Below are 546 nucleotides of genomic sequence, written 5' to 3' on the forward strand. Positions count from 1 at the left end.
CATCGCGCGGTGCAGAGAAGAGCAGGAAAGTTCTCGGCTTTGAAACAGGCGGCTAATGAAGTAACTCTTGTCTCAGCCGAGAAAGGAGGGCTTCGTACCTCAGTAACCCGCTTTAATCTAGAACGCTTAAAATGAATTTCCCTTTAAATTTCTCCTTTCCATTTGATTTTGAATGGATTGGTCAATCCCATATTTGTTTCCTGTTTGGCAACTCCCATTTGCCTTTTTTTCAAACTTGAACTTCTAAATACCTTATTCTGTTGCGGTATTTTTGCCCGTTTTGTCAATGGAGCAGTGAAAATGCGGCCCGAGCGGGAGCCGGGCGCTGCCGCTTCCACAGGCTCTGGGTGTTCCGTTCCCGCGGATGGGATGTACCCAAAAACCCTTTGCTGCTTACTGGGTGCTACTCAGGTAAATGTAATATACGGTGTGCGTGCTTAATAGTTCTGTTTGAATCGGTGATGCCAGTAACGTGCGACTAAGCAGGTGGGCAAGTAATAGAGTTCAGTTAGCTTTGCTTTAAGTCTTCCCAGTGTAGTTCAGCAG

General features: G+C 46.3%; 1 protein-coding gene across 1 annotated transcript in view; it reads left to right on the forward strand.

Moving 5' to 3' along the window:
* The window catches only part of POF1B (premature ovarian failure, 1B), a 69,935-nt gene that overhangs the window by 49,376 nt on the left and 20,013 nt on the right, over positions 1 to 546 (forward strand). Inside the window, exon 4 of the mRNA XM_009326652.1 lies at positions 293 to 411. Coding sequence (XP_009324927.1) covers positions 293 to 411 — 119 coding nt within the window. The remainder of the gene's footprint in view (positions 1 to 292; positions 412 to 546) is intronic.

The sequence above is a fragment of the Pygoscelis adeliae genome, unplaced genomic scaffold (genome assembly GCF_000699105.1).
Source record: "Pygoscelis adeliae isolate BGI_AS28 unplaced genomic scaffold, ASM69910v1 Scaffold216, whole genome shotgun sequence".
In the NCBI taxonomy this organism is placed as follows: domain Eukaryota; kingdom Metazoa; phylum Chordata; class Aves; order Sphenisciformes; family Spheniscidae; genus Pygoscelis; species Pygoscelis adeliae.